General features: G+C 39.2%; 1 protein-coding gene across 2 annotated transcripts; it reads right to left on the reverse strand.

The window, feature by feature from the left end:
* Positions 1 to 852: 852 nt before the first annotated feature.
* LOC110285927 (glycine N-acyltransferase-like protein Keg1) lies at positions 853 to 22,970 on the reverse strand. 2 transcript variants are annotated; one of them, XM_021152405.2, is made up of 6 exons: positions 22,887 to 22,970; positions 11,069 to 11,158; positions 9,681 to 9,788; positions 6,307 to 6,433; positions 4,890 to 5,061; positions 853 to 2,144 (listed from the first exon to the last, which is right to left on the reverse strand). In XM_021152405.2, the coding sequence occupies exons 2-6, from the start codon at positions 11,144 to 11,146 to the stop codon at positions 1,742 to 1,744; spliced, it is 888 nt and encodes a 295-aa protein (XP_021008064.1). In that variant the 5' UTR covers positions 11,147 to 11,158; positions 22,887 to 22,970; the 3' UTR covers positions 853 to 1,741. The 2 variants fall into 2 exon arrangements, with proteins under 2 accessions (XP_021008064.1, XP_085690362.1); XM_085834236.1 differs by lacking the exon at positions 22,887 to 22,970 and adding an exon at positions 20,279 to 20,297.
* Between the last annotated feature and the right edge of the window lie 1,697 nt (positions 22,971 to 24,667).

Below are 24,667 nucleotides of genomic sequence, written 5' to 3' on the forward strand. Positions count from 1 at the left end.
TGGAGTGTAAAACATAAATTAATTTAATAATAATAAAAAAAGAGCTGGTGAAGCCTGTATCAAGCCATGGTGGTGCGTTTTGTTGTTGTTAATGTTGGTTTTGTTGCTTTGATTTCTTTCCTTTGAACTTTTATTTATTTTATTAATCATTTTATTCATTTACATTTCAAATGATATCTTCCTTTCTGCTTACCCCTCCACAAACCCCCCATCCCATGCTCTCCCACCCCTTTGTCTTTGTGAGGATGCTCCTCCACCCACTTCCACCTCATCCCTCTAACGTTCCCTTATGATGGGGCATCAAACCTCCCTCCCCTCCCACTGATGACAGATGAGGCCATCCTCTGCTACATATGTATCTAGAGTCATAACTTCCTCAAGTTACACTTTTTGGTTTGTGGTTTAGTCCCTGGGAGCTCTGGGTGGTCCAGTTAGTTGATATTTTTCTTACTATGGGGTTCCAGACCATCTTTTTTGGACTGTCCTTCATCCTTTTTTATCTGATCACCTGAAAAATTCTCACTTTCTGCTGACCTCAGCTATCTATGAATGTAACCACAGTATTTATTCTTTCTACAGAAGAGATGATCTCTCTACAACCTAAATACCACTCTCCCCTCTCCTCCACCTCCTCTCTTCCCCTTTTCTCCCCTCTCCTCCCTCTTTTTCCTCCCTTTTCTCCTTTCCTCCCCTCTCCTCTCTTCCCTTCCATTCAACACCTGAGTTCTGCTTCCTAACCTCTCTTCCTCATCCCTTTTCCTCTCTCCTGCATAACAGACATCCATTTTTTCCTCTTTTTAGTGCTTTTATTTTCTCTTCTCTCTACAGTTCTTTGCCTTCTAGAGCTCAAGCTTCTATAAATAAAAAATGGATTTATTAAATATAAACATTAGAATGAAGTAATGAAGTTCAGCCTTTAGAACAATGCTATTTTTTCCTTCCTGGCATGGGAAATGAAAGTGAACATTCATTGAAAAAAATACACAAATCTAGTCACAAAGATATCACCAGTTAGATTTTTTTTTAACTTTTGAAAGATTGATTACATTTATTTATTTGTGTGTGCAAATGTTGCTCCATACCTGTGGTGGTCAGAGGACAAGGTAATGGAGTTGATGCTCTCCTTTTACAATTGGGTCCCAGGAATCACATTCAGGTTTCCAGGCTTGGCTGCAAGCACTTTTACTACTCTCTTTCATAATAATTCTTACAGTTGCACCACACATATTGTGCATCTGTGTTTGCATATATGGTAGTTTTTACATATTAACAATATACTGCCTCGTGAGTGGCGTGAGAAAGAATCATTTTTGAAAACATCTTTTTAGATGATGGGCTATTTCTCCAGCCCATAAAAGCAAAACTACAGAAAGTCAGAGGAGGTATGCCTTGTGTGCAAGGGGAGTGCGGGATAGGTCACAAACTACTGACTAATGGGCATGGATCAATGAGCCAGCAAAACAAATAGACAAGAGTACAATTTAGCCAAATGTGTTAGAGGAATCCTGAGAATGTGGGAGCTGTAACAGGGGTGGAGGAGGAGAAGGTGGCCTTCTGCATGCCAAAGAATGGAGTTAAGAGCATGAACAAGGTGAGGGCGAGGAAACCGGGTGTGAAGCTCAGCGTGATGCACCTCTGCTCTCTAGAGACTCACACCATCCTAATGACAGTTCACTTCTCTCTGTTCTTGCAGCCATTTCTCCATCTACAAGTGCAGGCCCCTTCTCACCCCTTTCTAGCTTTATAGCGGTACACAGTTCCACTGGTTCCAGGTACAAGGCAAGAGGATGTGCCCCAGCAAGCCAACCATTCTCTGAACAGTGAAGTTAGCTTTATCCACATGTGCATACATGGGAAAGCCAAGCTTTTCTAGTGTCTGAATCTGCTGGGAAGCAACATGGTAAATGAGATTCTGGCCCCGGTACTTAGGCAAGGTGCCTCCCATTCTCAGTTCTCCAGTGTGGTCCATCAGGGTCCAGGACACAGGGGTGCCCTCAGGCCCCATAATACAGAAGCTGGGGAAGGTAAAGATACAGCGTTCAATGAACTTCTGGCTCTTCTCATTGCCACCAAAATGCCAGATGCTATTCACCAGTGCAGCATGTGTAACATCCAGTGAGGCAAATTTGAATAACTGCTGGTTACTATTGAGAACAAGAAGAAAGAACAATCTTTAATTACATAGTATGTGAATAATTTTATTTATTTCCCCCTAAATGTCCCAAGAGGTGAAAAGTAGAATATCTAAGATATTGTGCTCTGCCATCAGACATATCAATAGTGTGTGTGTGTGTGTGTGTGTGTGTGTGTGTGTGTGTGAAAGAAAGAGAGAGAGAGGAGAGAGAGACAGAGAGTTTGCTGATTAATCACTCTTCAATTTTTTGAATTTCCTCATCTAGTGATCAAAAGTAATAATCAATTTTCATTGTAGACTAATGAGCCAGTGTGGTGGGGATTCCAATCCAGTGCCTACCAGGTAGTGAAACTTTTCCAGGTAATATTTCCAGTTCTTCTTTGCCTGTAACCATTCCTTTTCTAGTTAGAGAGTTCAAATATGATCAGTCTTGTTTTATGTAAAAGGAAAAAAATACAGATAAGAAAAGCCAAAGTACAGAATCATAGAATTTGGTATCTTGTGCTCCTTAGACATTGTGATCAGCAAAAGAAAGTTAAGAGCAATGTAGAATGAAGATGGCCCTTGTCACTGAGTCCTGATGTCTGAAGACACATGCAATGATGCAAAGGGGCTTAGAGAGTCATCCTGGAGCTCTGGAAGTGGAACAAGACACTATCTCAATTCTAATTATATGCTCCATCATCCATGTGGTGAGCAAGCTATTCCATCATCAGATTCTTTCTGTCAAGAGAATATACTGACCTCCTATCTCACAGTAGGACAAAACTTTCCAGTAGGTTCTATATGAGGGTGCTGATCAGGTATCCATGTAGTTTACAAAGAGAACAGAGTTCTTACAGGTACACAGAGGGTCATGTGCCTGAGCATCCTCAAATCACAAACCCATTGCCAGGTTTCAGTTCTACTAAGCAGTATTTGTTGAAGATAAATGGGGATGATATGAAATGCATTCAAAATTGTTTTACTAGAATGCAGGTGTCTTATGCAGAGAATTGACTGAACACATATTTGTTTAAAACCTACTGTGTGCCAGCTACTGAGGATCCCAGCCCCTGCAGGGTTTGTATTCTTCTTAGAGAATGAACCAAATATTGAACCTGGAGAATAAATGAACTAATTTTCAATACTCAGGAGTGCAATGAGTAAAAAAAAGCTGGGCTGTTGTGGAGGTGACTTTTATTGAGATGCTTTACCCAGGACTCTGAGGAGGTAACTTGTGAGAAGATCTGGGTAACAAAGTAAATAATTAGTGTAAAGATTGATCTGCTAACAAGAGGGATATTTTAGATAGAGAGAAGCTAATCTTAGAGGCCTGTGCTTGTGAAGGTCAAGTAGAAATATTTATAAGGCTATGGCATAACATTGTTGTACATTAGCTTTTGTGTTTATCTTCAAAACTAGAAATAACATGAAATCATTCACATGAATGCCTCAGGTCACCGAACCAATATTAGATATTGTTAATTGGTTTTTCTGAGACAGAGATGGAGTGAGCAAGTGAGTGATGAAAGCAAGAGGTAGAGAATATGAATGATATTCCCTCTGCTTTAATCTATATCAAAATAATTAACTTGAAGTAACCTGACATCATCCCATCTGTCAAGTTCTTAATATCTTTTTTTTCCTATTTTACATAGGAAATAATATTGAAATGGCAACATTTTTGATGCTGTTATTTTAGCCTTTCTTAGTCTATGATATTAGCCTATTCCTCTTCAGACTACCTACCTTAGAACACTTGTTTTGGCAGAATGACTCTACTTCTGATTTTAGACTCATGCGTAAGAGACAGACAATATTTTTAAATGACCTTGTCATATTTTTGACAAAGGCTAGACATTTTGGAGGGAAGAAACAAGAGAAAAAGTCAGGTCTGAGAGGTAGGTGGGACTCTCCCCTTAGAGGGCCGAGTGAGGAGTCCAGAAATATCTGGAGGTGTGGCAGGAAGCAGTGGATTCCTGTAAGGAGGAGAGAGTCATGGTCCTTATTTAAATCTCACTGTGATTACAGAGCAACTCTGCAGGATATTGGTTAGATAGTTACCAGGACTAGAGCTAGCAGAGGTAGTGAAGACATGGCAGCTTACACAGCAACCCACATTCAACTTATATAGGCAATTAAAACATTTAAATTGTAGTTATTTATTCATTTGTATGGGTGTGACTTTCTCCAATGGGAAGATCAGAGAATAACTTTTGGGAATTGGTTCCCTTCTTCATCAGGTAGGTTCCAGAGACTGAATTTGGGTAATCAGACTTGGCAGCAAGCACCTTTAGCTGCTGCATCATGTCACTAGCTCTTTGTGTTGATAATCTTGTCTAGAAAAGAACATTTAAAGATATGTTTAGGATTTCAGTATAAGGTCATCCCAATTATTTTGTGGGGTCACAAATTCATTGATAACTGCCCTTACAATAAACAAAAGAGGAAAAGACACAAATGAGAAAGAAGGTCATGTAAAAGTGTTTTTAGAGAGTGAAGCAATGCATCCCAAAGCCAAGGTACTCTTGGGATGTCATTAGAGATTGGACCAGTTTAGAAGGGACTCTATGCTGTGGATTCTGATGTGGCACAGCTCTGCTCACATCTTGATTTTTACCTTTTAGACTACAAAATAATAATAGATCACATGTGTACTGGTTTTAACCTGTGTTTTAGGGTGACTCTTTCATGATTCTGTTGGAAATCTAACAGAGGAAGCATGTCATTAATAAGAGAATGAATCCTTCAGAACAGCTTTGTTCACACTTACAGAGGCGTGGACTTGTTATGGCTGACTACTAAGTTCTTTGCATCCATCAAGGAAGGAGTCAGTTTCTTTGCTGTTTGGCATACCATATAGAGAAAGCACTGCTTATGCTTGACCTTGCCAAAGTTAGTGGCTCCAAGACTTTCTATCACTTTGCCCAGGTCTGACTGTGAACCTTGATGGGGAAAATAAGGAAGCAAGTGATATACAATTATTCATATTAACATTTGGGAAAAGCTATTCAATGGCGTTAAAGGGAATATGAACTTAGAATCAAGTCTTGTGTTACATCATGACAGGTTTTATATTCTAAAGATTATATCCCTGCTATGACTTTTTAAATTTAAGTTTTGGATGGTTCACAAAGCCTGTCTACATATGCATACAGTTATAGCTACCAAAGAAGATAAGCTAGTAACTGAAACTGAATAGACAATTTCTGTTCTCAGCCCATTACATTGTTACTATAAGTTTCTCAGTTCTTTTTTCTTACACCAATATGACTCCCTTCACCATGAATTGGCTTTTGTTCACTTGTAAAATTTGCTTAGGCTCATAGAAAAATGTGATTTAGTAAACATGTTTCAAAGAGTGCACTCGGTTTAATTGTCACATTCTGTTCCTGATCCTGTGACATTTACATGTCACCCAGTCTAATTCCCTCGGTCTCTGTAGTTAAGAGTTGACACAGTGCCAGTCTTGGATCATGATAAACCTATTCCCACAGATAACCCATATATGTGAACCCAGATGAGACCAACAGAGCAACATAGCTGAACTTGATCCAAATTTCCTACCCATACAATTGTAAGGTAAAATGATTTTCATTTTGAATTGATATTGAGAAGACTTAAAATTCTATAAAATTAGGTAGGATATTCATAAGGTTTTTTCTTTAAATGCCTCACTTAGTACACAAGGGTTTTGTTTTTGGAATAATATCACAATCATTTTTCTCAACTTTTTAAATCTCCATAGCAGAGGTGACTTACCCTTTACCACACAGCTAAAAATTGCTTCAGCCAGGTTTCAATTTTATTTTATACAACTCCAGAAGCTATAATCTTGTTTACTAAAAAGTTTGTTTGACAATGTGACAATGTAATAAACCAAAAATTAAATGGTGGGATACATTTCTCCCACATTTATGTTCTCTAATAAAATATGGGCATGCTAAAAAATAAGTCCTTAAGGTGGTAAGGAATTATATTAATTTTTCTTTGTAAATGTTACACACTCTAACTCAAGGGTTCCTTTTGGAGGGGGTAGATGCTGAGCCAAGGAAAAGAGAGCAGCTTGCTCAGTGTCTGTGGCTTGCAAAAAATGTGTGTGGGGTGTTAAGATGCTTGTTCAAAAGGAAGTTATTTCCATCATGTGTACACAGGAGGTCACAGTAGCCCACATACGCCCGTTTTCTTACTTTGAATCTGCAAATGTTGTTTCCAGTTAATAACTTCTGATGAGCCAAGGAATTCCTGACAGTGCTTGGGATCCTTTGAATACACTAGATAAGTGTTGTTGTAGTGGTCAAGGTCATCTGTCATGTCCTGTTTTAGAAAAGAAGAATCAACCAGATTGTTTATGAGTGATGTGGTATTTATTATATTAGCATTTAGTTACATTGTGGTATTTAAAAATAATAAATGTAGTAGTTCCTGTGGGTTCATATTGTAATGATTTACAATGCAAAGTCAATTCAAAGTTTAAAAAAAAAAGCACCCTAAGCTGGGAATGGTGGCGCATGCCTTTAATCCCAGCACTAGGGAGGCAGAGGCAGGCAGATTTCTGAGTTTGAGGCCAGCCTGGTCTACAAAGTGAGTTCCAGGACAGCTAGGGCTATACAGAGAAACCCTGTCTTGAAAAACCAAAAAGCCGAAAAAACAAAACAAAACAAAACAAAACAAAACAAAACAAAACAAAACAAAAAAAGCACCCTAAAGAGCATTACCTCAAATCAAGAGAAACCAGAGTGTTATCAAATTCATGTAAAAGACTCAAAATAACAAATTAAAAGCAAGATATTTAGGAGAAAGTATAACTTGCTCTGGGCTAAATGCTCTGGGATTCAAATCTATACCAAACACAGAACCAGAATATTTGTCTACAAACAGAGAACCAATCTGTGAGACAGATCACAATGAGTATGTTTCTAGCCCCTACTACAATCTGTGCCAGGATAGAGTCAATGGCTATTCCTGCTTCAATGTGTCTAGATACCAAGGCAGGCAGTGTGACTTGGAAGTGGATAAATGTGTTTCTGATCCCTACATGAATGAGTCTTTATGCCTCAATGAGATAGGAAGATATACATATGTCTGTCCTCAAGAGTATTCTGGTGTGAATTGTGAGTTGGAAGTTGATGAATGTGGATCCCAGCCATGTCTACATTGTGCCATGATACTCTTAGGGATTACTTCTCAGACAATGCACCTGGATTCATTGGAGACCACTGTGACCTCAACTCTGATGAATGTGTCAGTCAGTTATGTCTCCATGGAGGATTTTCTGTGGATGGAGGAAACAACTCCTACCATGACTAAACAGATACTGGATTCACAGGGACACACTGTGAGACTTTGATGCCTATTGTTCATCAAAGCCTTGTCACAATGACACAACATATGAAGACACTGTTGACAGCTATATTTATAACTGCTGCTCTGGATACACAAGTGCCCTCTGTGAGATGGACATAAATGAATGCAGTAGCAACTCCTGCCAATTTAATGGGGAATGTGCTAAACTGTCCTCAAAGGATGAATAGGGACACGTTGCAAGCCTGCCTTCCTCCTTCAACTTGAAGCCCCAGGATGTATTTGTATCTGTCAGCCTGGGTTCACAGACAGGAACCTACCAGAATTTTCCTCTGTGAGGCTCTACCTAGCAGAAGACCAACACAGATGTAGAGACTCACAGCCAAACATTAGATTGAGTTCGGAAAGTTTTCTGGAAGGGTTGTCGGAAGGATGGAGGTACTTGGAGACATAGAAACTCCACAAGAAGACCAATAGAGTCAACTAACCTGGACCCTTGGGGGCTCCCAGAGACTGAACCACCAACCAAGGAGCATACCAGAGCTGGCCCTGGCCCTGTCTCCCCCCACATATGTAGCAGGTGTGTAACTTGGTCTTCATGCAGGTTCCCTAAAAACTGGAGGGGGAAACTTACCCTGACTATGTTGCCTGCCTGTGGATCCTGTTCCCCTAACTGGCCTGCCTTGTCTGGCCTCAGTGGGAAAAGTTGTGCCCAGTCTTGCAGTGACTTGAGGTACCAGGGTGTGTTGTTACCTGGGGGCTAGGGGTGGGGAACTCTGCCTTCTCAGAGGATGAAGGGGAATGGTAGCGAGGGGAGGGGTCATATGAGGGAGGAGAGGTGGAGGCTATGATCAGTATATAAAGGGAACAAATAAATCAATGGAAAAAACCAACCAGGAAGCCAAATATAAAGCTAATAGGCTAGATACTTCTTCAAGATAACTTACTATTATTAAGAAAATAACAACCACGTAAAGCAAATAAATGAGTATATATGCAAAAACATGTAGACATGTATATGTGGAAAAAGTTTATAAAACCATATGGCACTACTTAAATATGAAGAAGCATATCACAGAAATATTACCTCCATTAAGATATAATCTGAATGCTTTTATTACTCTAATTTTAATGATATATTAAGTAAAATATTGTATACTGTATAATGATACTGTAGATGAAACTATTGATTTTTCTCCTCTGCCTTATAAAATATTTAAGTCATCTTCAATATTCATGTTGGCAAAATTTTCCACTTGGAATCAAGAATAAACTCTGATTCACTCCCTGTAACATCAACCACCTGTAGCTCTTTCTTTCTTTTAGTTTGTTTTACTGACTTTGTTTTAGGGGACTGATGTAAAGGCAGTGCAATGCCTCAGTAGAAAGTCAATATTACAACGAAAAGTTGACATATAGGGAGAATCAATTGGATTATCTCAAGTCTGTGACTTTTAAAGACAGGAGGCATGTTTCACTCTGGGATAACAGTTGACAATGGAGCTAAGAGCTCACTTGTTACAATAAACAAACCTAACTTAAGAAATGTCCTTATCTCTAAAGACATTTTTATTTTGTGGATATGAAAGCTTTACCTACATGTATGTGTGCATATGACATGTGTTCAATGACTGCACAGGTCTAGAGGGCATCAGATTCCATATAACTGGAGTTACTGACAGTTGTGAGTCACCACATGGGGGCTAGGAACAAAACCCTCGTCCTCCACAAGGGCAGCAAGTGTTCTTAACCACTGAGCCATCTCTCCAACTCTCAGGAAATGCCTTAATGTTTATAACAAAAGATCAAGCTATTCTTTGCATCTCAACATCATCTTAATTGGTATGGCCTTCTATCAATTTCTTCTAACTCCTACAAATGAGATGCAAGAAATGATAAGGGAATAAAGTTTGCTTGCAGTTCAAATAAGCCAGTGCTAATAGAGGAACCATGTTAGCAAGCAAAACAAATCATGGTTGAAGATAAAATTGTACTATCTGTACCTGTAGTTAACTTTCTCTGTGTGTCATTACTATATCATTGTGTATTTCCCTATATGTCATACCATTCTGTAATTTTTCTTTAGACTTTCCTGTATTCTCCTTCAGACAGATTATTGGTTGACATTATTACAATTAATTTCTCTTTCTCAGGATGGTAGTAGGCATCAACCATAGTACCATACTACCACATTGCCAGACACATTCTAGGAATTCAACAAATGTAGGTACAGGCATATTTATTGTATATTGCAACTTACCTCTTTCTGGGGTCGAATGACAACAGTATTAAAATCAGGCCATTTGTCCACCAGAGCCTTGAGCTTGAATGGGTTTCCCTGATTGATGTGGAAGACAGTCCCATAAACCTAAGTATTTTAACATCATAGGAATGTCAGCACATTACAAAAAGATTATAAAATGCAATATTTCTGACTAGAACAAGGATCACTCCCACGAAATTATGAAAATTTTGTTGAAAAGATGTAATCTTTCAAATGGTTCCTCATGACTAGTTGCTTATTCTAACAAAATATCTTTTAAATATTAGTAAGATAAAATATAAAGAATTATACAATTTATAAATAAACCAATGGACTCTCCTATTGCAGAATCTAATAGAATTTTTACATGGATTTTAGATATCTTTCTTTTGATGCATCCAATGAATTTTACAAAGCTGGGCCACTTGAAAAATAAATTCTGTTCATTACAAGTGTTTTGGCCATTACTCCTTGAAGCATTTCTGTGATTGCTGCTTTAATATCCATATCATGTAATTCTTATATCTGCATTATCTGGCTGTTGATATCTGTTTATCATCTAACTTAAAATTTTTTTCATCTAAGCTAAGATTTAGCCAGACTTAGTGATGCAGGTCTGTTATCTCAGCTAATAGGGATGATGAGGTTGAATATGTAAGGGACACCTGGGGTATAAAGTGAGCCACAGGCCAACTTATAAAATGTGGCTTCAATGCCATATGTATATTTTATCATCTCGTCTGAGAAGATGTGATATGTCAAATCCTAGTTCACAGTAACATCCAAAACAAGTTGTGTGTTACATATAATGAGATCTGGAAATTCTTGTACATTAAATCTTATTTCATTGAATTAATATGTGCTATGAAAAAGCATCTGATGATATACATTTTAATTTAAAATCTTTCCCTGCTAGAGCCATGTCAGGAACACAATGAAAGCAAAATTTAAGTAAGATCAGAATCATTATTACTGATATCTAATATGGCTCCAACTAAGTGATCTGTTTGTTAACAATCAGAAAAGTTCTTGTCCCTACTGGCAATTAAATCTAAGACCTTCCACATGCGAGGCAAATACTCTATCACTGAACTATAAAATTTCCAACTTTCTTTTGAGCTTTTATTTTGTGATAGAGTCTCACAAAATTGTAAAACATCCATTGGAAGTGAACAGTGACATGTTTTAGACAGTGGAGAGCAGCACTCTGCTCCTTTAAAATACTAAGCAAATGATATTATTGAGTCTTCTTTCTGCTCGGAGAAAATAGCACAGGTGAGAGATATGCCATGATGTCAATCAGTTTCCAACGAGTCTTGACCTCTTCCTTCCTCTGCCCTAGCAAGGTGCAGTCCTTAGTTACTCTGAGAATGTACTAATTTCACCTTTAAGGACTCAGGGAGGTGCTTCCTTAGGGAATTCTCCAGAACCTGCAGTGCTTGGGAACTCTGTAAGCAGAACATCTCTTCTGATACCTTAGATGAAAAAGAACAACAATGATAACAAGTTAGGGGTGGGGAGATACTTACATAGACCACCTGTAGAGATCACAATCCATAGGCTTATAAACATTCAGAATTTATTTCTCTCAGGAGGTCTGGGAAGTCCAGGATAAAGGGATTGGTATGTGTCTTGTTTTGTGAAACTTTCCTTTCTATCTGATGGATACACTACCTCTAGCTCTGCCTTCTCAGGATGAAAGGAGTAAGCTTGCTTTCTGGAGCTTAATCTACAAAGGCATTCACAGCATTCAAAAAGGTGACTAACCCAATAACCTTGCAAGGGCCCCCAGACACTATTATTTTCTATCATATTGGCAATGCTTCCCAAGATATGACTCTAACAGAGACATAAACATTCAGACCCTAGCAATATTAAGCTTAATCAGCAGTTATTTAAAATGCCACAGCCGGGCGTGGTGGTGCATGCCTTTAATCCCAGCTCGGGAGGCAGAGGCAGGAGGATTTCTGAGTTCGAGGCCAGCCTGGTCTACAAAGTGAGTTCCAGGACAGCCAGGGCTATACAGAGAAACCCTGTCTCAAAAAACCAAAAAAAAAAAATAATAATAATAATAATAAATAAAATAAAAAATAAAACGCCCCTAATATTTTATTAAACATTCTCCGTAGTCACTGAAAAACAGTTGAACATATGTGTGAATATAGTTTTCAATTTTCTCTTTGGTTTCATTCATATTTGTTGTTCTTAGGTTAATGCTTTTTGATTACTATCTCTACACTGAATTCTCAAATCTGGCAGTATCATAGCTCCTTTCCCTGTCAATAAAAAAAGCAACTTAAGGTAGAAAGGGTTTATTTTGGCTAAGAGTTCCAGGTTACAGCCCATCACGTTGGAAAAGTCAATGTCTCAGGAATATGAAGCAGCTGGCCAGATCACCTCTGCAGTGAGAAGCAATCAATGGGGACGTGCATGCTTGGGCTCATATCAGTTTTTTCATTTTATATAATCCAGAAGCTTGGCCAGGGAATGTCCTGCCTGCAGTGAACCTTGGAGTTGACCTGTTCTAGCTGCCTTGAGAGGCATGAATGGTTGTGTTGTTTTTGATGTTTGAGCCTATGGCTTCTAGGGTACATTGTGTGCTATCAGTTCACTAGGCACTCCCTCAGGCAGTGAAGCATACAGACCACATGTTTGTCTCTGAGTTCCTTAAAAGGCAGCAGCGCATGTAGAACTTGGCTGAACATTTAATAGTAGACATTAATCTTGTATACTCTGTCTGGCTTGAAAACCCCCATATAGCCTATTATATATAAAAAGGAGGAGGCATAAAACGTTTGATTGCTTGAAATAAACTTTTCTCAGACTCAGTCTTGCTGTGATCTCCTCATTCTGGCCTGACTCATTCCCACTAACCATATCAAGAGACCCTGGTTCAGTAGGTACAAGCTGGTGCTTACACCTGAACACATTAAGATGGGTTGTATATCAATGAATATAGTCAAGATAATCTCCTAGAGGCATGTTCAGAGGTCCAGCTCTCAATGTCTCTAGAGTCTGTCAAGCTGACAATTAACAGTCACCTTCACAGATACTACAAGTCTAGCAAAATTTTAGATGCTATGGTTATTTAGAAATTTATACAAACTTATTTTGAAGTAAGTTTATTAATCTTTGCTAAAATGTTTCTGAAGTTTATATTAAGCTAACAGTGAGCCCATTTAGGTCAGAAGTAATATCAGAAAAACATTGGATATTCCAACACATGATATATTATAATATATCTTTGCATGTTTCTCAGATCTTCATTAAAAATTTCCAACATATTTTAATTTGGGGCTTTAAAATTTATATTTTGTTTCATAAACTTATAAGTATAAACTTACTTCATTCTGTGGATGATATTGTAAATAAATTACATGACTTAAAATTTTTCTATTATTATATCTATTGAAATAAAATTCACCCTTTTTTTGAAATTCACCCTTAAATAAATTAACTCTTAAATAATCAGCACTCATAAATATAATGTGATGAATTAGTACTTTAAAATATTAGCTCCAGTAGCTCTTGTTACTGCTATTAATTTTAAGGTTATTTTAAATTTGCCTTCTATCTGATCAACCATGGATTTTTTTTTTTGTGAAGAAAAGTTATTTCTTTTTACCCTTTTCTGCTAATTTCTGCATAGAGATTCTAGTAGGTGTTATGCTTATATTTTGATTTTGGTTTTATTTACTCAGAACACACTATTTTTTAGTCTTTGGAAGCACAGCTATGAATTTGAGAAGTTTTAAATCTTTTTAAAATTTCAGCACAGATAGGAAGAGTCTTCTGGGGCTCGTTTCTGGTTGGGGAGATGTTGGCAGCCGATGGCTGTTGAGGAAAAAAGGTAATTTTTGTTGAGCTATGTGGACACTGCCTATGCTGCAGTGGATGGCCCCACATGGTCAGCACTAATTGGACTCAAGAGTCTAGCAATAATAATTTAAAAGGAGGGCATGAAGTCAGAGGGTGACAGGTGTATTAGTCCCCAGAGAATTTGAGGAAGGTAGGAGGGAATAAATACATTGTATTTATGTATTATGTATATGTAAAATTTCAAGAATAAATTAAATATTATTTTAAAAAATAGGTAAGTGCTTCTAGAGAAAAAAAAAAAGATTTATCACTGTGGAAATGCACCTAAATAACAATAGCTGCTAATTATAGTAATAGGTCAGGAAGAGGTATCCTTTCAAATACTATTGACATCCAGATGACACATAGTTTAATCTCAGCATTTGAGAGGCAAAGGTAGGAAGACCTCTGCATTCAAGGCTACCCTTGTGTGCACAGTGAGTTCCAGGACAGCTAGGGCTACCCAGAGAAACCTGTCTAGGAAAAAAATAAAAGCTAGGGGAGTGGGGTTGGAGAGATGACTCTTTTAACAGTTATGAGTATTTGTTGCTCCTGCATGTAATATGGGATTAGTTCAATGCACCCACAGGGTAGCTCTCAATCTTCAGTTGAGAGACACCTAGGTTGTTTCTAGTTTCTGGCTATTATGAATAAAGTTGTTATGAACATAGTTGAGCAAGTATCATTGGAGGTGGATGGAGTAAGGGAATTGAATGGGAGGGTGGGGTAAAGGATTTGAATGAGGATGACAGTCAAGTGTGTGTTGGGGGATAGGTCTGGGAGTGAGAATGGAAATCAGTGGGGGGCATCCTTGGGATTAGCTGAAGACTTGGGATAGGGGAGGCTATAGTGAGCATATGGGAGTGACCTTATCTGAGAAGCCTACCAGCGGGGGTTATATAGACTGAAGTGGCCACCAGCTGTAGTCAGGCAGGGCTTCCAGTGAAAGGAAGGGGACTTCAATCCACCCAAAACTCTTCAACCCAAAATTTGTCCTACCTACAAGATATGTAGGGATTAAGATGGAGCAGAGACCAACAGAATGGCTAACAAATGACTGTCCCTACTTGAGACCCATGCATGGGAGAAAGACAACCCTGACACTACTACTGATACTCTGCTATGGTTGCAGACAGGAACCTAGCATAACTGTCTCCTGAGAGGCTTTGTCCAGCAGCAGATGGAAACAGCTGCAGAGACCCATAACCAAACATTAGGCTTGGGGAGTCTTGTGTAAGAGTAGAGAATATAATTGAGCAAGTTGAAGGGGTCAAGGACATCACAAGAAGACCTACATGGTAAACTAACCTGGGCCCACTGGGGCTCACAGAGACTCACCAACCAAAGAACATACAGGGGCTGGACCTAGATTCCCGTACACTTGTGGTAAATGTGCAACTTGGTCGTCAGATGGTTCCCCTAACAAGTGAAGTGGGGACTATTTCTGACTCTGTTGCCTTCTATTGGATTTCCTTCCCCTACCTGGACTACCTGCTGGGCCTCAGTGAGAGAGGCTGTGCTTAGTCCTACAGGGACTAGAAATTCCAGGGTGGGTCAGTAACCAAGGCAGGCTTCCACTTTTCTGAGAAGGGGGTGCATAATGGGGGAAGGAATTTATAAGGGTGGGACTGGGAGGAAAGGGAGGAAGAGGTTCAATTGAGATGTAAAATGAATAAAATATTATGGAAAGGAAAAAAGAGCACATGGCAATTTATCAATATAACATTCATTACTGTTACTACACAAGTAATGGGTTTTACTATGGCATTCTTTCACATATATCTCTCCATATTTTTTTGTGTGTATGTGTGTGTGTAATTAGACTTTGTTCTTATTTATCCCCGACCTCTATTAATGTTCCCACCTCTGCTTTTACAGCACAGAGATGCCATAATCTATGCGCCATCATTTCCTTTATAGCATTTGTCTCTCTTTCCTAGTCCTCTTCTATGTTAATGGGCTACACACACACACAGTGTGTGTGTGTGTGTGTGTGTGTGTGTGTGTGTGTGTGTTGTGAACATGACCACAGAAGGAGAACTACAATAAGTGAGGAAGAGGTCTTAAGGGAGGGGAAGAAGGTAAAAAGGACATCTATACTGACTCTAATCCTTATCTATTGTAAATAATGTAGGAATAAACAAGGATGTGTCTACTTGATCACGATGAGTGATTGTTTTGATGTGTTCTTGGATTCAGTTTGCAAGAATTTTATTGAGCATTTTTGCATCAATATTCATAAGGGAAATTGGTCTGAAGTTCTCTTTCTTTGTTGGGTCTTTGTGTGGTTTTGTATCAACATAACTATATCTTCATAGAAGGAATTATGTAGTGTTCCTTCTGTCTCTATTTTGTGAAATAGTTTGAAGAGTATTGGTATTAGGTCTTTTTTGAAAGTTTGATAGAATTCCGCATTAAAACCATCTGGTCCTGGGCTTCTTTTGGTTGGGAGATTTTTAGTGACTGCTTCTATTTCTTTATGGGTTATGGGAATGTTTAGATAGTTTATCTGATCCTGATTTAACTTTAGTATCTGGTATCTGTCTAGAAAATCATCCATTTTATCTAGATTTTCCAGTTTTGTTGAGTATAGGCTTTGTATAATTTTTTAAAATTTTCTTCAGTTTCTCTTGTTATGTCTCTGTTTTCATTTCTGATTTTGTTAACTTGGATACTGTCTCTGTGGCCTCTGGTTAGTCTGGCTAAGGATCTATCTTGTTGATTTTCTCAAAGTACCAGCTCCTTGTTTTGTTGATTCTTTGTATAGTTCTCTTTGTTTCTACTTGGTTGATTTCAGCCTTGAGTTTGATTATTTCCTGCCATCTACTCTTCTTGGCTGTATTTTTTTCTTTTTGTTATAGAGCTTTCATATGTGCTGTTAAGCTTCTAGTTTATGCTCTCTCCAGTTTCTTTATGGAGGCACTCAGAACTATGAGTTTTCCTTTTAGCACTGCTTTCATTATGTCCCATAAGTTTGGGTATGTTGTGAAAAGCAGCCTTATTTACCATAGCCAGAAGCTGAAAACAACCCATATGTCCCTCAACAGAGGAATGGATAGAGAAAATGTGGTATATCTACACAATGGAGTACTACTGGGCTATTAAAAACAATGACTTCATGAAATTTATAGACAAATGAATGGAACTTGAAAATATCATTCTAAGTGAGGTAGCCCAGTCACAGAAGAACACACATGGTATGTACTCACTGATAAGTGGATATTAGGCTAAAAGTTCAGAATACCTATGATACAATTCACAGTTCATATGAAGCTCAAGAAGAAGGAAGACCAAAGTGTGTGTGCTTCAGTCCTACTTAGGAAAAAAACAAAACAAAACAATCATGGAAGGTAGAGGGAAGGAGGGGCCTGGGAGGGAGAGAGGAGAGGGAGTAAAAAAGGGGGGGCAGAATTAGGTGTGGGGGGAAATGGAAGGAGGAGAAGTACAGAGGGTCAGCAGATTGAAAGGAGGTATGTAGCAGTTGGAGATGGCAAACTGGGGATAGCCTCTAGAAAGTCCCAGATGCCAGGAAAGCAAGAGGCTCCCAGGACCCAGTGGAGATGACATTAGCTGAAATATACAACAAAGGGGAGATAGAACTTGCAGAGACCATAGACAGAGCTTAGGCATGGCCCCTGGTTGAGGGATGGGGCTACTTACCCATCTCAAAAATATTTACCCAGAATTGCTCCTATCTAAAGGAAATGCAGGGACAAAGAGTGGAGCAGAGACTGAAGGAAAGGCCACCCAGAGACTACCCTATCTAGGGATTCATCACATCTGCAGACACCAAACCCAGACACTATTGCTGATGCTAAGGAGTACTTGCGTACAGGAGACTGAAGGAGTTTGCAACCCCACAGGAAGAACAACAATATCAACCAACCTTCTTCCCCCCTCCCCAGAGCTCACAGGGACTAAACCACCAACCAAAGAGTACACATGCGGGTGCCCATAGCTCCAGCTGCGTAAGTAGCAGAGGATGGACTTATCTGGTATCAGTGGGAGGGGAGGCCCTTGGTCCTGTGAAGGCTCAATGCCCTAAGGTAGGGGAACGCTAGGGCCGTCAGGCCGGAGCGGGTAGATGGATAGGGGAGCACCCTCACAGAAGCAGGGGGGAGGAGGACTGCATAGAAGGTTTGTGGAGGGGAAACCAGGAAGGTGGGTAACATTTGAAATGTAAATAAGTAAAATGACCAATAAAAAAAAATAACAGGGATGTGCAAGTACCTCTGTGGTCTGTTGATGTGAATTCTTACTTAAGCAAGAATGATGTAACTACTCAATACAATAGTTTTATTTTTATTTATTTTTTTTGAGGCACCTTCACCCTGACTTCTACAGTAATTTCACCAGTTTACATCTCCAACAGCGGTGCATAGGTTCCAGCTCTAACACATGCTACCATTTATTTTCTTGATGAGGGCCCATTCTGACTGGGTAAAATAGACTGTCAGAGCAATTTTACTTTGCCTTTCCTTAGGTACTGACTACTTTTAAAAATATATAGGCCATTTGTACTTCTCAGATCTGCCTATGTGGCTCATTAGCTCCCTACTGATTTGGATGATTTGAGTTTTGGGTGTTTAAATTTTGCAGTTCTTTATACTAGATATCAACCCCTGACTGATGTGTAGGTGGGAAAGTTTTTCCTCACGAAGTAGATGGTGTTGTCACTTAAGTGATGTTTTCTCTGCTGTGCTGGGGAGTTTATCATGAGATTCAAAACTCCCTTCTTAAACTGTTCTTGTGTGCTTGTGACTCTGAGGTAAGGAGTGTACTACCACACTTTGCCTTGCAATCATTGTGAAATCTCTCTGTTCCATTTTCTTTGTGTTCCCTTAAGAGGATAATTTTAAATCTTAAAATTTTAAGTTCACCGATTGTTCTTTTATTTGATAAATTGTAGTTACTGAGTCTCAAGGAGAATGCATAATGCTATCCAAGTTCTTGAAGTTATGGCATAAATTGTTAAAGCTATTTTCTTATCATTCCCCTGTTGTCTGTATTCTCTGTGTAGTATTCCATACCTCCTTCCTGGTATTGTTAATATGTGCCTTTTCTTTCTATTTCTAGGTAAGTCTAGAGCAGAGATACACAATTGAATTCTCTTACATTTTGTCCAAGATAATTATTTGGTTTTTGGAGTCAATCTTGTATATCGCTGACCATATAGAAGATTCTGTGGTCTCTAATAGATGACAATAGCAACATTTTTTTCTCTCAGTATGAGAAACAAAATGTCTCCTGATATTTACTCTAATGTCCTGGAGAATATCTTTTTTTTCTTTTTTTCTTTTTTGGTTTTTTGAGACAGGGTTTCTCTGTATAGCCTGGCTGTCCTGGAACTCACTTTGTAGACCAGGCTGGCTTCGAACTCAGAAATCCTCCTGCCTCTGCCTCCCAAGTGCTGGGACTAAAGGTGTGCACCACCACGCCTGGCTAGGAGAATATAAAAATAGTGGGAATCTAATATTCCTATAGGCAGTCCGACTTTTTCTTTAGAAGCACTTTTTGAGAGTCTTTCACAAAAATTGAAGTAAATTTTGATACAAAATCATATACAGTGCTATAATTCCTGCAAACTGGATAACATAAGAGTGATTGACAAATATAAACACACACACACAGACAATAAATGAGCAATGGCAATGGCAACAACTACAAAAGCACAATGTCCACTTAATGGTGCAGATTGAAACCCAAAGAGGCTAAATGAATGGGAAGTTTTAGCATTGTAATAGACAAAGTCCATTGTGGTTTTTAGGATCTTCAGATTGAGTTTTCATATTATTGAAAATATATCCAGGGAAAACAATTCAGAGAAAGTGAATCTAAAAAATAGTTGTTATGGAAACATTATGATTGTGCCTAAACTATGATGACATTATCTAAGTATAAGCTCACAATCTGTCAGTGATCTAAGGAACTATTAACACAAAATGCATACATACCATGATGCATATGTACAAGTAGAAAAGTACTAAATTAAAAGGATAAAACATATAAAATAAAGTAGCACACAGACTTTGACTGAAATTGATAATTATGATTTTATGCACATCTAATATGAAATATGCATTAGAATATGGAAGAATATAAAAAGATGAGTTAAAAGGGAATCAATATTTTAGAATAGTCCATCATGTGAGCAGTACAGATAAAATCTTTAAGTTACCTTTCTTAAAGATCATTTCAGTTAACAGTGAAACCACTTTATATTTGTCTTCATATTTCTCAGCATATTCAATCTCAGACACATATGAAGCACTTCACTCCCCTGTTAAGTATTTATCCAATGAAAGAGCTATCTGCTAGCAAGCTAAAGAATTTATCATCTGCCCAGCATCCCTGTACCACAGGTGCTGAATAAATAAATGTTAGCTAGAATAGCAAGACAGCATTTTCAACAAATGGTGCTGGCACAACTGGCAGTTATCATGTAGAAGAATGCGAATTGATCCATTCCTATCTCCTTGTATTAAGGTCAAATCTAAGTGGATTAAGGAACTCCACATAAAACCAGAGACACTGAAACTTATAGAGGAGAAAGTGGGGAAAAGCCTCGAAGATATGGGCACAGGGGAAAAATTCCTGAATAGAACAGCAATGGCCTGTGCTGTAAGATCGAGAATCGACAAATGGGACCTCATAAAATTGCAAAGCTTCTTCTGTTAGGCAAAAGACACCGTCAATAAGACAAAAAGGCCACCAACAGATTGGGAAAGGATCTTTACCTATCTGTCGCAGACCCTCTGGGTCCCTGTGTCTGCGTGGAACGGGTCTCTCGAGCAGGTGGGCAAAGCATAGGAATTGACAAACAGACGCACACAGGAGAGGTGTTGAATCTGAATGTAATCTCAGGTCAAGCGTTAGACTATTTTATATTACAGCGAATTACCAGGAGCTACAAATCACCTCAGACAAGGTACACTGAAATTTACCAGGTACAAAAGAATGACTGTGAAAGGAATTTGTAGGAACTAGATAAATGTTTACAATAGAGATTAGCAGCCCTGCCTAGGATCAGCCTAGTGCCAGGCAAGAATTTCACACTTTAGTGTTAATAGCACCAGGGGTTTTTAACTCTTGACAGGCCTCAAGAATAATGTAGTGTCACGGACCCCGAAATTCCTAGGCCTTGCTAATTCTTATCTTGTCTGGAGAATCTCCATTTATCAGGAGAGTATATCAACTTGCTCTTGGCATGGAATGTAGCCTGTACTAAAGATTTCTATCTCAGTGAGATTCCCAGGCTCTTTCTGCTGACCTGTTGAGCTAATAGCTCTGTCTATTGTAATGCTTAATTAGTTACTGAACAGGTTAAACTACCTTGCTGTAATCTGGGAACTTGGAACACTGGGAGAGGCTTTAGCTATGTCAGAATTCAATCTTAAAAGGCACTTATAATAGGGTAATGCTTAATAGAGGGCACGTGGATCCATACACTAGACTAACGCGGGAGTGGTTTAGAGGGAACGCCAGACTCCAGGAGGGAATTTCCATGAAACTCTTTTCCTCGTGGGCAGCATCCAAGCTTCCGCTTGTCAAACTGACCCAACTGGAGAGCTTGGCTTTCACCAGACTCCAGGAGGGAGCTTCCGTGAAACTTTTTCCTCATGAGATAGCTTCCAAGCTTTCGCCTGCCAAGCTGACTCCACCAGAGTGTGTGGCACCTATCCTAAATCAGATAGGGGACTAATGTCCAATATATATAAAACTCAAGAAGGTGGACTCCAGAAAATCAAATAACTCCTTAAAAATATGGGGTTCAGAGCTAAACAAAGATTTCTCACCTGAGGAATACCGAATGGCTGAGAAGCACCTGAATAAATGTTCAACATCCTTAATCATCAGGGAAATGCAAATCAAAACAACCCTGAGATTTCACCTCACACCAGTCAGAATGGCTAAGATCAAAAACTCAGGTGACAGCAGATGCTGGCAAGGATGTGGAGAAAGAGGAACACTTCTCCATTGTTGGTGGGATTGCAAGCTTGTACAACCACTCTGGAAATCAGTCTGGCGGTTTTACAGAAAATTGGATATAGTACTACCGGAGGATCCTGCAATACCTCTCCTGGGCATCTATTCAGAAGATGTTCCAACCAGTAAGAAGGACACATGCTCCACTATGTTCATAGCAGCCTTATTTATAATAGCCAGAAGCTGGAAAGAACCCAGATTCCCCTCAACAGAGGAATGGATACAGAAAATGTGGTACATTTATACAATGGAGTACTACTCAGCTATTAAAAAGAATGAATTTATGAAATTCCTAGGCATATGGATGGACATGGAGGGCATCATCCTGAGTGAGGTAACCCAATCACAAAAGAACTCACACAATATGTACTCACTGATAAGTGGATATTAGCCAAGAAACTTAGAATACCCAAGATATAAGATACAATTTGCAAAACACATGAAACTCAAGAAGAATGAAGACCAAAGTGTGGACACTGTGCCCCTTCTTAGAATTGGGAACAAAACACCCATGGAAGGAGTTACAGAGACACCGTTTGGAGTTGAGAAGAAAGGATGTACCATCTAGAGACTACCATATCCGGGTATCCTTCCCATAATCAGCCTCCAAACGCTGACACCATTGCATACACTAGCAAGATTTTGCTGAAAGGACCCAGATATAGCTGTCTCTTGTGAGACTATGCCGGGTCTTAGCAAACACAGAAGTAGATGCTCACAGTCAGCTATTGGATGGATCACAGGGCCCCCAATGGAGGAGCTAGAGAAAGTACCCAAGGAGCTAAAGAAATCTGCAGCCCTATAGGTGGAACAACAATATGAACTACCCAGTAACCCCCAGAGCTTGTGTCTCTAGCTGCATAAGTAACAGAAGATGGCCTACTGGGCCATCAGTGGAAAGAGAGGCCCATTGGTCGTGAAAACTTTATCTGCCTCAGTACAGGGGAATGCCAGGGCTAAGAAGTGAGAGTGGGTGGGTGGGGGAGTGAGTGGGGGAGCGGGTGGGGGACTTTTGGGATAGCATTGGAAATGTAAATGAAATAAATACCTAATTAAAAAAAAGAAGAGGCCATTAATTTGAAATAGAGCATAGAGGAGTATAGGGCAGCTTCAGAGGGAAGAAAGTGAGAAATCTTGTAAACAAACTATAATCTCAAAATGAAAAAAAAAAGATTTTTCCCATGGTACACATTAGTAGGTATATATACTTCTTGAGTTGATTAAACTCCCCCTTTGCATTGTATAGTCACCCACAAAAAGCTCAATGCTTCTTATCTAAGACCAACAATGTTTGATTTTTTCCCACCTAGTATGAGGGAAAGAACAGGGAATCAACGTTCTTCTGTGGTAACCCCTTACCTATAACTCCGTATCCACACAGAGAGCTTCCTCAGAACAAAGAATAAGCAGTGCCTCTTCCTTAAAATGCCAGTATTTGCAGTGTTTTTGGTAAATGTTTTACAGAAATCTTTAGACTTAGGATGTACTGTGGACCTTGCTTTTTTCCCTAGAAAATGGGAAAACAAAACGCTGGTTACTTTGAAAGTCAGTAGTATGTGTTGCACAGAAATGTGTTGCACAGAAAAATGACAATGCAAATTTGAGACCCAGATTGTATGTGCCCTCTCAGTTTTGCTTGCATTATTATTATTATTATTATTATTATTGGCTCATAGGAAAGCAACAGACTAGGTCTAGAAAGGATATGTAATTGTTTACAAAATATAAATTTTCTCACATCCCCCCCTTTCTAACTGCCTGATGCACTAGCAAGATGGAAGACTTGGATGAAATTAGCTCTGTAAAAATTAGAGTTCCTTATCTATACACATACAGAGCAGGCAACCTCATATATACAGCAGCTAAAAGTTTCCTCCGAATTTGTGTCCCATGCCTGTGTGTGCTTCAGTCATCTCATAGTGATGCTGAACAAGCAGTCAGCAATAACACTCTGTTGACAGAGATTTTATTTTATGTGTATGCATGTTATATAAAACACATGAGCACCTTGTATATTTTGGTGAACCGCGTGAGGGGCTGGCACCTGAGGAAGCCACAAGAGGTGCTGGATCTCTCTAATTGAAGTTACAGATGGTTATGAAATGCTGTGTGAATGCTGCGAACTGAATTTGGGTCTTCTGGAAGAGCAGGCAGTACCCCTAACCACTGATACATCCTTGTAGCCCCAGTAACACTCTTGATAGCAAAGAGGATTTTAGCGCAGACAGACTGAAGATCCCCCTGTTGGTTGTATAAACTATGAGACTGGAAGACATAATTTCATTGCAGGGCCCACTATCTGGGGACCCCTGTGACAGAACCTCCCCCTAATGAATAAAGATTTCAAGGGACCAATCACTGAGTGAGGAGTAGGCAGGATTTTCAGGCTGGGGAGAGGAAGAGGTAGGCAGGAAAAAGAATTCCTTTTGGACAGGAGAGATGATGGAAGACACAATGTAGGTAGCAGAGGCCCCGGTTTAGGTGGCAGATCTGCTGGGATCTGCTACCAGAGGATTTATAACTTAGAATAGCTTCTAAACTAGGATACTAGTTACTGTGCCCAACAATTGTGTTACCCAGCTTTTGAAACCTCAAAGTTTACCCGGAGAGACACATTTCCTCCAAATGGCCACACCTCCTAAGAGTGCCACTTCTTATGGGCCAATGAGGGCCATTTTTACTAAGACACCACAGAAACCAGATAAATATTAGTATGTTAGCTTTAGTCAACTTTGTAACTGTAGAAAACGTATAGTTCGTTCGTTTGTTTGTTTGTTTGTGTTACATTAGTTTGTCTTTTCATTTACTTGTATATTATGGTTTCAATTTTGGTGTTTTTATAGGTTTTATTTTGTGCATGTGTGTATCTGCATGCATGTGTTTGCATGTGTGTGCGTGAGTTCATGTGGTGAGTACGTGTGTGTTTTTCTTTTGTTATTATTCTGGTATATCTATTTCTTTTGTGAGTGAGAGAGAGGGAGAGAGAGAAGAGAAGGAGAGAGAGAGGGAGGGAGAGAGCAAGAGCGAGAGCAGAGCAGAGAGAGAGAGAGAGAGAGAGAGAGAGAGAGAGGATTTGAGTTGGTGGGTATATAGAGAGGTAAAGAGGTAGAGAAATGGATAGATCAGGAGTTGAGGAGGTA

This window comes from Mus caroli, unplaced genomic scaffold (assembly GCF_978045245.1).
Source record: "Mus caroli unplaced genomic scaffold, Mus_caroli_1 scaffold_20, whole genome shotgun sequence".
Classification (NCBI taxonomy): Eukaryota; Metazoa; Chordata; class Mammalia; order Rodentia; family Muridae; genus Mus; species Mus caroli.